This window comes from Anas platyrhynchos, chromosome 1, assembly GCF_047663525.1.
Source record: "Anas platyrhynchos isolate ZD024472 breed Pekin duck chromosome 1, IASCAAS_PekinDuck_T2T, whole genome shotgun sequence".
In the NCBI taxonomy this organism is placed as follows: domain Eukaryota; kingdom Metazoa; phylum Chordata; class Aves; order Anseriformes; family Anatidae; genus Anas; species Anas platyrhynchos.
The window spans coordinates 136,327,501-136,341,366 of record NC_092587.1 but is presented as its reverse complement, the minus strand read 5'-3'; the positions used below and the strand labels follow the sequence as shown (position 1 = coordinate 136,341,366).

Sequence of the window (13,866 nt, the reverse complement as noted above, 5' to 3'; positions counted from 1 at the left end):
GTGTTGTCGGTTTTGGTTTGGTTTGGTTTGGTTTGCAGAAAAATGAGATGTTATCGTCACCGGATGATTTGATGGGTATCTCAGTGGATAGGATGTCCCCTCTTTGGCCTTTCGTGTGAAGGAGAAAATAAAAAAGGCTTAATATAAAAGCTCGGATATATTCCCAAAAACTTGCAGATGGTATGACAGTAGGTCATACCTGGCTGGCTAGAAAGAGAGCGAACTATGTACCCTGGCATTAAAAAGAAAAATATATCTAGTCATAGCAGTTTGCATTCAGTAACAGAGTCTCTTGACGTCCATCTCATTCCATACATACGTGCATACATGGCCAGCCATGGAGAGCAGCACCAGCAGCCACGCTCAGCACCCACACAAACACCAATGGCCTCATCCTCTTCTCCCTGCTGGCTGGTCAGGATGAAGGTCTGTTAGTGGGAAATACGTGTATGTATACACACATACCTACCTATTTAGCTATATACACTGTGAGCCCCTGCAGGATCTGACTTTAGACACCCAGTCTATGCATTAACTTGCTCCCCAAATCCCCAGGTCTCCCCAGCTGCTGACACCTGAGCCTCCAAGCCGTATCCCCACTCCAGTTGCAGATACAGATACACAGGCACCCTCACACATCTTCCCCCACCCAGGCACATACACAAACGGGTCTCCCAGTTGATCTTCAGGCCCCATGGACCCTCTGGCAGTCAGCCTGGAGCTCCTGGGTCCTCCAGCAGCCACCTCCCCAAGTTGTGCCACACTCACAGAGACACACACCTAGCTTTCAAGATACTTACCCTACTCACTGGCTAGTACAGCTTGAGGTTTGATAGCCATCACATACCAATTTGCATGCCTTGACTCCTTCCAAGTGCCTCTGTCCCGTGGCCCTTTTTGAGACCAGACTCATTTATGGGCAGCAGTGACTTGAGATCAGGTCTGAAATTTGTCTTCAGAGATGTTTTTGCTCAAACAATCATAAAATATTAAGAACCTAGGGAAGTTATGCTAAAATGAAAAAGGAAATAAAATGCTTAGATTAAATACAACTGTGAATGTGGGTTGCTGTCCTTAATATGCAAGGGGACTTAAGTAGATGTTAACATCCTCATCAAATCCGTAACTCTGAAATAATTCTGGGATAGCTGGAGAAGTGACTAAAAAGAAAGGGCAAGTGTGAAACAGGGAGGGGAACAGTCTCTGCTTGTCATAGAGCTTGTCAGATCTAATTATTTGCTCTTTTCTCAGGCCAGTGAAAAGTGACATTTCTTCTTGCAAAAAAAAAAGAAGATACCACAGAAATAGAATCCTGAGTATCCTTCATATGATCCCATTATAATTTTTGATTGAATAAAAGGACAAGAATCTCATCAAGTCACAGAAATGCATGTCTCCTGGCACATACAGGTCAAAGATTTGGAATTAGTCCTCTGGGAAAAGTATTATATCCCTATCTCTAATGCCTGAGTTCAACATAAGCCTAAAGCTTAATTTATGTACCTCTTCATTATAACTGCAATATGAACCAAAGAAAGGGAAATTGCACTTGTATGGATGTTGCAAGGATTTGGGATGTAATTCTTATCTGAAGTCATCTTTTTATACAGTGAATTGCTATGTGTGGGATATAAGCAAGTTTGATAAACTTAATTCAGATACTCCAGAAGATTAAGATGATAATGCAAAGTTTTCCATAACAATCCAGTAACAGTCCTGATTTTATTCTATTTCTGTTCATTATATTCAGTCTTCTAGTGTACTTTCACCACTATAAATGTGAAGTAATGATGGTATGCCTTCCATCCAATGCATGTATTTACACAAACCTTGACAGAAAGAATGCCTTCTGTTCCTTCCAGCTTGTTTTGATAGATAATAATGAAATACAAATCTGCTGTCTCTAGTAATTTATAGAGGTTATTAGGATGTATGCAACATATATCATTACTCCTGCTTGTGGAGCCCAATTAACTCAAGTGTAAGACGAGTATGATTTACCTCCCTTGACTGAATTCTGCCTACGTACTGCTCCTCTGATTTGCACAAAGAACTTTTTGAAAGTTAAATTAAAAAGGGGGGGGGGATGATGGGGAGGTGGAGAATTTTTACAGTCTTTCCCCTGAAAGTTCAGATAATGTCAAAAAAATGAAGATTGGTACAAGGAAATTCTTAATATGAAAACGATGAGAATGTGGCTTTTTTAATTGTTAATTTAAAGACCAGTAATTAGTAAATCTGTTACTCTGACAAACATGACAAAGAGTTGAATTAGTTTATTTAAAAGGCAAAAGCACAAAGCTGTAAAAATGCATGCTTTCATTTACGTGTATGTGGTTTATACTGGTTTAAATGTGGTAAAGTTCAAAGTACCCTTTGTGATCAAGCTAAAAATTATCAAGTTATCTATCACAGTTCAGAGAGATTTGACAAGTAATTATTTTTAATTAGTCTACAGCAACTTTGCAAGAGTTGGAAAAAATAAGTGTGAGGCTGCAGTGAGCTAACCGAGGTGAAGATCAATGACAACACCAGTTATCAGAAAAGTTTCTGTCTTGGCTGACCATGCTAGTCAAAGATTAGCTTGTCCAAGGTTGGTTATGAAACTGTTGACTTTTTCAAATACCGGGTGTATTTTGAGCAACAGCAAAGTAACAGTTAGAGCTCTGAACTGTAGAGACCTTTCCTTAATATTTTTGTTCTGGGCTTCTCTGCTTTTCTGCCTACCTACGTATTTATACTACGGACATAACAGTAATAACTTGAAGCATGTAGAGAACACTGTACTAATCAAATTCTCATACCAACTTTTATGTATATCGCAATAAGTGTATGTATTTCAACCTGGATCTATTGTTTTGCTGAGTGATCTGTACCAGCACAAGATCAAATTGCTTGGAGGACAATGCATTTCCATTGCAAAGAATATAGAGAATCCTCGGGATGTTGTGATGAAAGAAATGAACATTTCATCGTTCACAAGGCAACTTGGCATTTCTAGGACAACCTCGTTAATTCTGAGAGTGCAGTCTTAATTTTTCAGAAGCCTCTTTTTGGCATTGAAATCCTTGCTGTAGTCCAACATAACTACACAGTTCACAAAGCAATAACTCATGTTTCTGTTACTGTATAGATTTAAAGATGTATTCTATTTCACCAATTAATCATTAGCTCCAGGGATTCTCCTCTGTTTAAAAACAACAAACGAATCATTCAACATTACCCACGTTCCGTTTTATTATAATATTTTTGCATACAGCTGTATTTAGCTAGCTATTTCATCTGAACCATGCTATTGTAGTGAGTTTCCCATTTCATATAATACAGTATCTACTATGATTAGTTTACATGTTCAACTAGATTTTTGATTTTGAAGGGCTATTCTAGATTTTTAATAAATTCAGATTTTTGCAAGGTAGGTGAAACATGCTGACTTTCAAATTACTTTGTCCTTGCTTCCTGTAGAGTACTGCTGAAGTTCTATTGGGAGAGCCTAAGATTTTAAAGAGTCATTGTTCCAGACTAAGGGAGTGTTTTCGGTGTGGGAAGTCTAGATTTCTTTCACTTTGCTAGCTCTGTGTTCTCATAGTGCATTTTTAAGAACCTATATCAATTCAGTTTTCTTCAGCTCATGTCTAAACACTTCTTTGTTCTCTTCTATCAAGCTTTGAAGTTCAGCAAAATCTTGGTGTGCCTATATGATCACATAATTCCATTTTTATCTTAAGTAATGTGGTATTATAAGCATATAATGAGCTTTTCAGGAAACCACGGAAAGTCAGATTAAACATTATTTTGTTACATACATAGGGTTTATATTATGTAATGTCTCTGTAAATGTTTTTACATATAGTTCATTTCATGACATTCATCCCACATAGTTATCAAATGGCATTAAGCCTTGCCTATGAAGAAACATCCCAGTTGCTGAAGGAATGTAGTGTATCTCATGCCAAAGGAACAGCAACCATCTCTGAGGCAGTTCTGTGCCTACCTCATGAGACAAGGAAAAGCACCTACATCAATCATAGCCCGGGGGCATGCTGGCCACTCACAAGATACCTTTTAACAAAGAAATTGTCACCCAAGCCTTGGTGAAGCATCTTTGACCAGCATACTTAAATAGTGCAAGGAAACTCTTCACAAGAACCGGAAAAGGGATGTCAGTGATTAACTGGTTGCGTTTGGCCTTTACCACAGAGAAGGTATTGCATTAGGGAAGAACCTAGAGCCTTGAAGAAATCCCACTGGGAACAAAACAGCATCCCAGGGAGAAGAGCACAGTATGACAGGCTTTGTCCCTTTGCTGTCCATGAGGATTAGCTGCCAGCCAGCTCCATGTCAGCAACACCGGGCTGAAGAAAGGAATGCTTCCTTCCAGCGTGTTTCTACCAGCTGTGCTCTTTCAGGGAAGAAATGGTGTACTGCAAACACTTCCCAGTTTACATGATACAGAAGCAGCATCACAGTTGTGTATCCTTACAGTGCTGTCTTTCACAGCTGTTGCCACAGCCCAGCGTCTGCCACTGAGAAACTTCTCTGATCTTCAGCTTGCTTTCTGTCTCCTTGAGAGACAGCTCAAGTTTGATAGCCCAAGGCCATCAAACAACCTCAGAGGAGATGACAGGGTAGTGCCTAATAATACCATAATCACTGGGACAGGGGGTTCAGTGTTTGCTGACAACATCCCTAGTTATTTGTGTGCTTGTGGGGCAGAGGATTATTTCAAATCCTGCAGTATCTCTTAAATTGGCATGGCTTGTTGATGGTAGTTCCACATCTAATGGCTCTGCTAGTTCCACATCTAATCTCAGCGTTTCCCCAGTCTCATTCTTGTTGATGTTTTTATAAGCTCTAGAGAAAAATAAATAACACATCAGACTATAAAGAACACTTTTTCTAGATAGTTTATTCTGAAAAACAAACAAACAAAATAAAACCACAGCAACATGTAAATGAGTTGATAAAATATTTTCAGAAAATTTGTGTTTACATAATGCATATATTATATACACAACATGTGCACACTGCATCTGTTTGTGTGTTTGTATTAAACACATATACACATATATTTGTCTAAGTATGAAAAACAAATAAGATGTTTCTCTTCTCCTTGTACAGTATGATGATTACTGGAACGATAAAGGTTCAGAGGTAGTTAGAATGAAGCTAAGATGCAGAAAAGAGGTTTATAGGCTCAGCTGGAATACCACCTCTTCCAGAAAATGATTTCCCAACTGAGACTCCAAGGTAAAAAAGCACGTTTTGTGGAGCACGTTTTGTGGAGCTCTTAATATGTTCACTACACAAATCTCCACAAGAGGGCAGTACATCCCGTGTTTTTTTTTCTAAGGTTTTGCCAGCATACTGTAATTTTCAAATAGCTATAGAGAGCTGTAACTGGTAAGGACAAAAAACAAGCACTACAAACACTCGGAAGTCCTAGTCTGAAGTACAAGGACTGCTTAATATAACTGTGTATGCCTCTGTGTGTGTGTATGTGCATATAGAGGTAATCTGACACAAAGTTAATGTCAATAGCTCCAGTGGCATCTGGAAAGTTAATGCATAAACGAGATTGGAACTATAAAGGTGCATCATAAAGATATTAATAGGTGCTAAAATATGTTTGCAACAGGGATTAAGGCCCCTTCAACAGATTTGCATGACTGTAAGAACAGGAGTAATTCCACTCTGGGAGTCAAATACCGTTATTGAATATGAAAAATTAAAGTGTATTTTAACAAAATCTAGACTAAATACTGTTAAGTTGAAGGGTTTATTTTTGTCTTTTCTCTTCTTTATCTAATCATATTTATCAATTAAAGAAAAGTCTTCTCCACTGTGTCTTATTTTTTACTCCTTTAAAGGCTTGATTTTGGCAGCAGTACGTAGAAACAGTTGCCTTGTTACAAAAGTTCAGGTACGTTGACATTTTAGGTAAAAGCGTACAGTGATTTTCATTATTCACTAGAGAACAGTAATACTAGGTGGTAAGAAACAGATGCATTCTGCATGCATATACTATAGAAAGCAGCGTGAAATAGGGAAAGGAAAAATGTCAGCCTGTGGGCAATAAGTAAGAGCTGAGAAAATCGGTGTTGCACTGCGGAAACTTTTTGAAGAAAAGGCCATTGCACCTCCCTAGAGAGTTTCGAATTGAGAAGGTTGTATAGAGTCTTTGTAGAGGTAAACAGTGGGAAGAGGTTTCCAGTAACTTAACTCATACATTTGCCCGTGTTTTGTGAATCCATCCAGGTTTGACAAGGTGAGGGAGACCTGCATTCTATTTAAGTATTTGCTAAGGTCTCTGGGAGTATTATTTCCCAGCACATTAACCTGCCTACATGGCTTTCTATCAGATGAACAAGCTCCCATTAGAAGCATGAAGTTGGCAGAATTAGAAGAAAACTGTCAAGAAGCAGACGGTAACGGGCCTGGAATACCAACATTGCTTTTGTGGTGGAGTTCAATGGTAATGTGGAAGTCTACTAACATCTACATGTCTGAATGCAGTCAACAGCCAATGCAGCTATCACAGAAACTTAGGAATCAGAGCAGACAGTCGACTTGAATGCTGCCAAGCACTAAGACACCTACAGTAACACTTAATATATAGTTTTGATCAGATGAGTTTCACCTTTCATGCCTGGCAAGCCCACATTTCCAGAGACCTGCATTTCTCTGTGAGACATTTACTCTGTATCTAGGCAGTGGTTTATTTACCTGTTAATCACATTCCTTTCCTTACAGCAAGAATCTGGAGTGCTGCTGATGATTCCAGCTTTCACACCGAAAGGGCTCAATGTTTCTAAAATGAAATTGTCTGTTTTTGAAGAAAACTATTTACAGACATCCTCAAACTGTGGATGGTTTCCTGCAGACACCAACTTTCTGCAGCTTTTTCCAAACTGTCACTTACTGTATTTCTTCCCCCAGCTTCCACAGAGGTTACTTCTTCAGCCCCATCCTATCTCCAGCTTGAACCTGTTTATGCCTCCCTGAAGTTTGTTGCTCTTTCTCCTTTGACAAAGCCTTTAAGATAAACAGCGGTGGAGTCAAACCTTGGAGTTAAATTCAATTTGAAGTACTCAACAAAACACTTTCCTATTTTTTCTGGTAGCTCACCTATGTTCCAGCAACAGCAGTTAAGGATATGAAGATACTGGGAAAAGCTTAGCCCTGGTAACTCCCAGCAGGACAACATACACACTTTACTTTCTGTATCCACATAATGGTATACCAGAGCCAGGTTATGTGGACACTGATGCAGGAACTGGGGAAACAAAACCATCATAGTTACAGTCCTGAAAATTTCCACAGAAGAAAAAGCTTCCTGAAAAAGAAAAAGACTGTCTGCAGGACACCATGGTGAGTCAAGATAGTCAAGCAGGTGGCTGAGGAATTTATTTATGCCAAAATCGCAAACGGTATTCTGGCTGACAGCACTGAACTTCTGTAAGAAGCCTGAGAGCCTCTTCATTTGATAACATACCTCCAGCTGTTTAGAGTTAAAGATTAAAGAATAAAAGTCATAAGACTTGCAAGCAAATCATGAAAGACTGAGAGTTAAATAGGAGCCCAGACTTCAGACAGGTTTTTTTTTCTCAAATGAAGAAAGAAAGCTTTTAAAAACAATTTCAGCAGAGCATTATCCTCTACTTTATTATGTTCTCCATAATTATACTTTCTAGGTTTGACAAGAGAACACATATGCAAATATTTAACCCAGAATGATTGCAGTCCAGAAGAATATATCAAGATGAATAGCATGACTGAAATTTTGTTCTCACTGACTCCTTTTAATCCTATGAACTGCGGCATAATTGAGGAAAAACAGTACACAACTTATTCTAATAATGAGTTCCTCATTTTTTTTTCATGATGGATTTAATTACTAGAATACAGTAACCAAAGCTTATATCCTGATCATTCTTGTGAGAGTCCTCATATATTAGAATTTTCATTCTGGGCCCTTAAAAATCTACAATATTAACTACATCTAAAAATTTTTAACTCCTAACAACTTGCAATGTTTTACTTGCTTTCTTTGCACTGTCACTGAGCTAATGCTTTGAATTACGTACTATGATGTATAGTGGTCACTACCAAGCATATCATTTTGTGTGCAGAGCTGTGACTGAATTTACCAGTGTTCATCATTTCATGCTTACCAACACTGAATTTCACCCTCAAGTGTTCATGCTGTCATACATACCTTTGGGCATGTAGCATATACCTTAAACATCACCTTATAGAAGCCCTACTTTGGTGGGCAGTGATGTAGACCTCATGTTATTTCAAATACTTTGAACTGAGAAAAGAGACAAAAAATTACCAGATGAATTCAAGACCATCTCTGGCCCTCTTTCATTTATCAGCATAGACACACCCACACAGATCCTGAACCCCAAATGAAGCACAGTCAGTCTAGGGAAGGTTTCTATCAGGGTTTCATGTCCTGAGTGTCCCTTTAGCCCTGATCATCTCTAGAGGCCTGACCCATTCTGCCCTGGGACCAGGATCCCACATCAGCCCTGGGGGTTCCCCCACCTGCCCAGGCCCCACATCACCCCGGGGCCACCAGCCCCTGCCCCAGTGAGGCCACAGCAGGGCTGGGCCCCAGCTCCCCACAGCCAGGCCTGGCCATGGCCCTTGCTCAGCGGGGTCCACCCAGCAGGCCCATGTCCCAACCTCGTCTTGGCCTGTCCCTGTCCCCAGGGAAGTGCTTGGGGCTTGGGGATGGGGCTGCCCTAGTGAAATTAGAATATATCTAGAGAGAGACAAAATAGCAATGGAAAATTGATTAATTTTATTTTATAACTTGATCTCCCTGTCCTGTTTTAAGTTGGGAAGTAGCTCACACATGACAGGTGCAAACAAATCTTAAATCCTTTCCTTTTTATGGTTTCTTTATTTTTATGTACAAAAGTCAAAGGAAACTCATAGGTTAAATTGTTACACAAATAAAATATATATGTATAAAAAAACAACCACCGCCGCCACCACCACCAACAAAAACAGAACAGAAGCCTGTACATTCGTGTCTTCTTCTCAGTAAAATTGCTACCACAGAGGCAATCAAGTAAGCATGTCATACAGAACCCACATTTCCCAAACTCCCAAGTTTGGGAAATTCCCAAGGCAGTGTAGACAATCACTTTTTGATAACCTCTCAAACGGCAGCCTCCATTTATGTGTATGTTTATATATATATATATATATAAATGCATTTAAGCTCACATCCACTGAACAAGGAGGGTAGCAGTCTTGTGACCTCATGGTGTCCCATGAGGACATGTTTCAAGTGTTGAAGAACAGTTAATTGGGCTACTTTTAAAAAGAATTTATTCGCCTCCTCTCTTAAAACACCCTTCCAAAACTTCACAGTATACACCATCAGACTCAATACATATCTGTAAGAAGCACTCAAAGATTATATTCCTTTCTCAAGGGACAATCCACGAATTGGAATTTTGCCTCATCTGAGCTAATTTGAGACTAGCTTATAAAACGGTGCAAAGAATAGGACATCCCTTCTATTCCTTTTTAGGCACCATTGAAAAAGGAATGAAGTGCTATGGAGAGCTGTGTGAGGCTGGAGAGAAAATTTTCAGTCAGTTGTGAGCATCTTTTCTCTGTTGCAAAAGGAGCAATTCAGTATTTTTCAAAATATAGTTGCTGATGTCCAAAGTGCAAAATCTCTGCTTTTTCAACTCTGTTTAATGTCAGTTTCAGTTGAGGCATGTTTCAGCACATTTCAAGATGCACAGAGTGCTTGAAGATTAGGTTCAAAATAAAACAGAATGAAAATTTGCATTAAAGCTCAGGGAAGTAACAAAGAAGAATATTTGCAGAAGGAAAAACAAAACAAAACAAAACAAAAAACAACAACAACAACAAAAAAAACGAGAGTGAGAGAAGGGGATTTTAGTATAACCTCCAAAACGGTTTCTGACACCATAAAATGCTACAAACAGTTTTGGTAGTTAGAAGGAGTTCTGTAAAAGTAGATGGAATGGGGATTTGAACAGCCAGGCAAAGCAATGCACTGCTTAATTAATGCACAGGTTTGCAAAACTAACTGTTAAACTAAAAACAAAAACAACAACAAAAAAACTGTTAATAAAAAAACCTAACCGTTAAACTAATCAACTAACTGAATTTCCACTTGATGGATATGGGACAACTCAGGAAAATGCCAGCCTGTGATTTTTTTCAGACAGTGTAAGTAAACAGAGGCACATATCCAAACTACTGAAATTTATGTAATGCTTTATGTAATGTACTGTGGTATATTTTGTATGTCTTTTTATTAATATTATTTCTTTCTTTGGAGGGGTAGAACAGGCAACTGTGTAGGGCATGTTCAAAGAAAATGGCACTGAATGCCCTGGAGTTGGACACTGAAGTCCCAAGCAAGCAAGCAGTATTTTTTTGTTTGTTTGTTTTGGTTGGTTGGTTGGTTGGTTGGTTGGTTTTTGCTTTAAACACATAAAGTTATCCTTTTTCCTTTTACGTCCTCCTCTGTCCTGGATCTTGTCTATCAAGGAAGCGGTAATTTCTTATCTCACCTTCACCTCCACACTCATGCTCTTCCTACCCAAGCTGTCAGCTGACATTTCCTGCCAGAAGCTCAGATCCTGGTGCGAGCAGATATTTGAGGATGGTCTAGAGCTGACATGGGAGCTTGGAGCCCCTGACTTGCACAGGCTTCTCTCTTCCAGAATCTGTGAGATGATTTGTAGCTCCAAGCCCATTTCTTTGCACCTGGCACACAGGCAGTAATGCAGCATAGCCTCCATGAGGCTTGATGGGAAAGTTTTGATGGGCTACTTGTGGCTAAAGCTGACCTGATGGGCCGAAAATGTGCAGATCACTTAAAGCTAATGCTATGAAACACACAAAACACCTCAGATGGCTTTTGAAAGGTAGCACTAGGCCCACGCACTTTTAACCTGCACCAATAACTGATGATACTTTAGCAGAGGGTAGGTTGTACAGATATCTCACAATTGATTTTGTGGGTATCCAACTTCTACAGCGATGAAATTCATGGTGAAATAGTGGTGGAAAAATGGGTTTAAATCATGTCATAAAAGAAGAAAAAAAAAAAAAAAAAAAAAAAAAAAAAAAAGGCAAATAGGTAGCAGGAGCCATGGGTGATGTCTTTTACCTAGCTGCAGGAGCTCAGAAATCAGTACAGCTGGCAGCCACTGCTCAAGGGAGGTGAAATGTGGTGTCTGAACCAACTATCCACAAAAAGAAAGCCTCCAGCTCACCATTAGATGAAGAGGCAACATAACAAAAGGAAACAAATAGCTTCATCTTGCTTGTGAGGGGAAGCTTGTCTGGCTTTGCCAGGTGGGTTTCAGGGTTCTTTACTGTACTGAGAGCCAAAGGTAGATAAAAAGCTGAAAATACAATAGGAAAAACTTTGTCTTTCTCTGTCCCCAGGATGTATTCTGTAGCAGTTGTCTTTCCAAGTACCCAGGCAGTTGCTGAGATGTGAGAAGAAAAACATCACACAGTATATGCAAACAAGGATATTTCCAAGAGAAATCCCAAGCACAGGACTGCACTATCAGCCTGATTATATTTACAGCCTCTTTCCAGGATACTTGGTACATCTCCCACTATCAAGCCTTGCTTTCATTTTCTTCTGCTTTCTGTTTGCCTGTTTGAAAGAAGTACATTTCTGATACCTGACCATCAGGGCGGGTTTTCAGACAGCTTCTGCAGGCACAGAATCACTGTGGTCAAATTCTCATATATCCTGAAGAAGGTCTGATTAATAATCCACACCAGTACCATAAGGAAGATACATATATCCTCACACTATGTAAAGCTAAGTTGTCTGCTGAGGGGGTGGTGCTTCCACATACAGTCTATGGTGATTTGGTGAAAATGACTTGCTGATACCAATCTAACACCAGAAGCATTATTACTGTAGTAGGTCAATGTGGGAAACCTGCTTTCTTAAACCAATTTCTGCCCACTATCCTGATAAATTAATACCTTCAGGAAATGAAAATATAACCCACACAGCAGCTGAAGTGGTCTCAAACACTGTTAGTTCTAGGTAAAACTAGCTTAGAACTAGAAAGAAATGCTAAATTTTCTTTCATAGCATGATATATTTTGCATTATAAAACTGAAATAAATAATATCACTCAATCTAACCTTTACAAAGGTTAGTGTGGTTTGTTTCAGATAAACGGGTGAGTGTTGCGGTGAATTCACAGTGGCTATGCATTATGCATTGATGGTAAAATGGCAAGCTATGTTTACTCATTTATAGAAATGCAACTGAACAGTAAAGCAACATATTAAAAAAAAAATCAACAACCAACCCACCCCCCCCCCCAAAAAAAAAACAAAAAACAAAAAACAGCACATTGCTTAGAAAAATAACTCCCCTTCCCAAAATCCCATTTCAATGTATGCTATAACTCATATACAGTAATATTTCACATTCACTGATGATTTCAAGCATTGGGTAACACTGAGATTATAAAACTTGAAAGTAATTCTTGTTCTAAACTTATCCCTTGGACTAATTCCAGGCCAACCCTTAATTATCTACACTGGTTTTGCCTCAGGGGCTTTTTGAATAAACTCAGTTCCTTTTGTGCTTCCACTTGTTGTCAGAAAATAGTCACTTACTCAAGTAGCATGCACAATATTCATATGGTTTGACTTCTGTCACTAGAGCATGTTACTTTGAGGGCAGACATTCAAAAAGAAATATTTTCTGCCTCTACTCATGGAACTCACAGGTGCCTTTCTGCTGGGGAAAGAAAAGCCACATTAGTGGCTCTAGTCTAAGGCTAGAAAACACTTTCCTGCCTTTGCAAATAGACCGTTACTCCCTCTAACCCATCCATAGGTCCACTTGACATCGACCTGGCTGACATGGTCCTGCCAGAAAATAAGCTTTCCCTTCTGGTTTCCAAGCTGTCACTGAGCGGTACTTTAGGGCGAAACACTTGCATCAATTTCTGGTAAAATTCTTTAGAGGCAAAGTAGTAAATGAAGGGATCTATGCAGTTGTTGAGGCAACTGAGGCACAAGGTGAGCTTGTAGGCAGGGTACAAACTCCTCTTGTAAAACAGGCGGACGATCATATGCGCAAGTAGGATAAAGTTATTGGGGGCGAAGCAAGTGACAAACACCGAAAGGACTATAATCGCCAGGTATATGGATCTAGTCTTCTGCCTGTTACCGTATCTGTTTGATGTCTGAATAAGCTTCCGAATGATGCCGATGTAGCATCCAACTGTTACAATGAAAGGGATCAGGAAGAGCACAACAAATAGTGTGAGGAGAAAGGCCACCCAGGCTGCGAAGTTGGGCAGCATATCCCACTTGAGAACGTCAAAACAGGTTATAATCCCCAGTTCTTTCACTTCATAAGTCAGATCTGTGCTTTCCAGTGGATAGAAAGCTAGTAGCAAGAAAAGCCACATTATCATACAGGCACCGAAGGCATATCTTTTTCTTCTCCACTTGACCAACTTCATGGGATATACCACACCCATGTACCGCTCAATGCTGATGCAGGTCATGGTCAGTATGGAAGAATACATGTTGGAGTAGAACATCACAGTCACAAGGCTGCAAAGAGTCTTGCCAAAGATCCAGTGATTGCTCTGGATGTGATAAGATATTTGGAAGGGAAAGCAGAAGGCCAGCATGAGATCTGTGATGCTCAGGTTGATCATGAAGATAACAGAAGGCGTTTTGGGTTTGATATGTAAGCAGAGCACCCAAAGGGAGAACAAGTTGCCAGGGATACTGATGATAGCCACCAGTGTATACACCACTGGGAGGGTGACGGAAATAGCTCTGTTCTGGAGCATTGCA

The 13,866-nt window shown here is 39.6% G+C and overlaps 1 protein-coding gene across 2 annotated transcripts in view; it reads right to left on the bottom strand.

The window, feature by feature from the left end:
• Nucleotides 1–4,889: 4,889 nt before the first annotated feature.
• Nucleotides 4,890–13,866, bottom strand: part of P2RY8 (P2Y receptor family member 8) — a 38,972-nt gene continuing 29,995 nt past the window's right edge. For both annotated transcript variants that reach the window (XM_005010503.6, XM_013106110.5), the window contains one exon: nucleotides 4,890–13,866. This exon is cut by the window's right edge and continues 106 nt beyond it. In XM_005010503.6, coding sequence (XP_005010560.1) covers nucleotides 12,831–13,866 — 1,036 coding nt within the window. In that variant the 3' untranslated portion in view covers nucleotides 4,890–12,830.